Source organism: Saccopteryx bilineata, chromosome 2 (assembly GCF_036850765.1).
Source record: "Saccopteryx bilineata isolate mSacBil1 chromosome 2, mSacBil1_pri_phased_curated, whole genome shotgun sequence".
Classification (NCBI taxonomy): Eukaryota; Metazoa; Chordata; class Mammalia; order Chiroptera; family Emballonuridae; genus Saccopteryx; species Saccopteryx bilineata.
The window spans coordinates 82641502-82642631 of NC_089491.1; the positions used below are offsets into that span (position 1 = coordinate 82641502).

The 1130-nt window shown below is 40.8% G+C and overlaps 1 protein-coding gene across 1 annotated transcript; it reads right to left on the minus strand.

The window, feature by feature from the left end:
- Positions 1-334: 334 nt before the first annotated feature.
- Positions 335-898, minus strand: IFNB1 (interferon beta 1). Its single transcript, XM_066254747.1, has one exon. The coding sequence runs from the start codon at positions 896-898 to the stop codon at positions 335-337; it is 564 nt and encodes a 187-aa protein (XP_066110844.1).
- Between the last annotated feature and the right edge of the window lie 232 nt (positions 899-1130).

Consider the following 1130-nt stretch of genomic DNA (forward strand, 5'->3'; position numbering starts at 1 on the left):
TCCTCGAAGACAAGGGCCAGTAGTACTTTGCAGACATATTTTAGAAAGAACATCTCCTAGGTGCCCTGTAAGTTTTAATGTGGGTGGTTATAAAAATCAAGTTGAAATAAAAACTTCCATGTTGACTTCGTTTCAAAAATTTTATTTTCCAAAGTAAAAGTAAATAAATTAAAAAATAACTTAATGCACACTTTAATTTAAAAATGTAGAAGTCTTTAACTGTCCTTTCAAAGGCAGCACATTAGCTGTCAATCAGTTCAAGAGCGACTGGTTGAAGTCTACCTGAAGCCATGGTCAGCATTGTTCATTCCCACAGGCACGGGCTGAGAGAGCTTCAGTTTTGAAGGTATCCTGTAAGTCTGTTAAGGAAGGAAAAGTTCCTGAGGATTTCCACTTGGACTACTGTCCAGGCACATTTGCTGTACAATTTGTCCTCCAAGTACAGTGCAATCCTCAAGTAATATTTCTTTAGGTTCAGCGCTGTAGTCGTGCTTCCCCTCGTGAAGTCTTTCTCGTCCATGATTTCCTTCAGGGGTGTCTCCAAATGGTGCATCTCCCAATAGAGTTCCACATAGAGTTTCTCAACGATGGTCTCATTCCAGCCAGTGCTGGAGAAATTCCTTGTGAAGATATCAAAGATCTGCTGGAGCATCTCATGCATGACCAAAACGACTTCCTCCTTCTGGAACTGCTGTGGTCGTTCAATCTCCTCAGGGATCTCAAAGTCCATCCTGTCCTCGAGGCAATATTGAGGGTTTCCATTCAACTTCCACAGGAGCCTCTGACAGGCTAGGTTGCTGCTTCTTAGTTGGTATCGAAGCAATTTGTAGTTCGTGGAAAGAGCTGTAGTGGAGAAACACAACAGGAGAGAGATTTGGAGGATGCCCCTGTTGGTCATGATGACAAGAGGAACAGTATTGTCCACCACCACCTAGGCAACGAGGCAAAGTCTTCGATGGTTTGTAGTGAGAATGTCCTTCCTTCATGAATATGGGCTATTTATATGGCCATCTACCCTTTCTCTTTCATAGGAATTTCCCATTTTCAGTTCTCCTTTTCAGTTTTCTTTTGTCATTTATATTTTTCCAAATCTATTTTTCAATTATAGTTGATATACAATATTATATTAG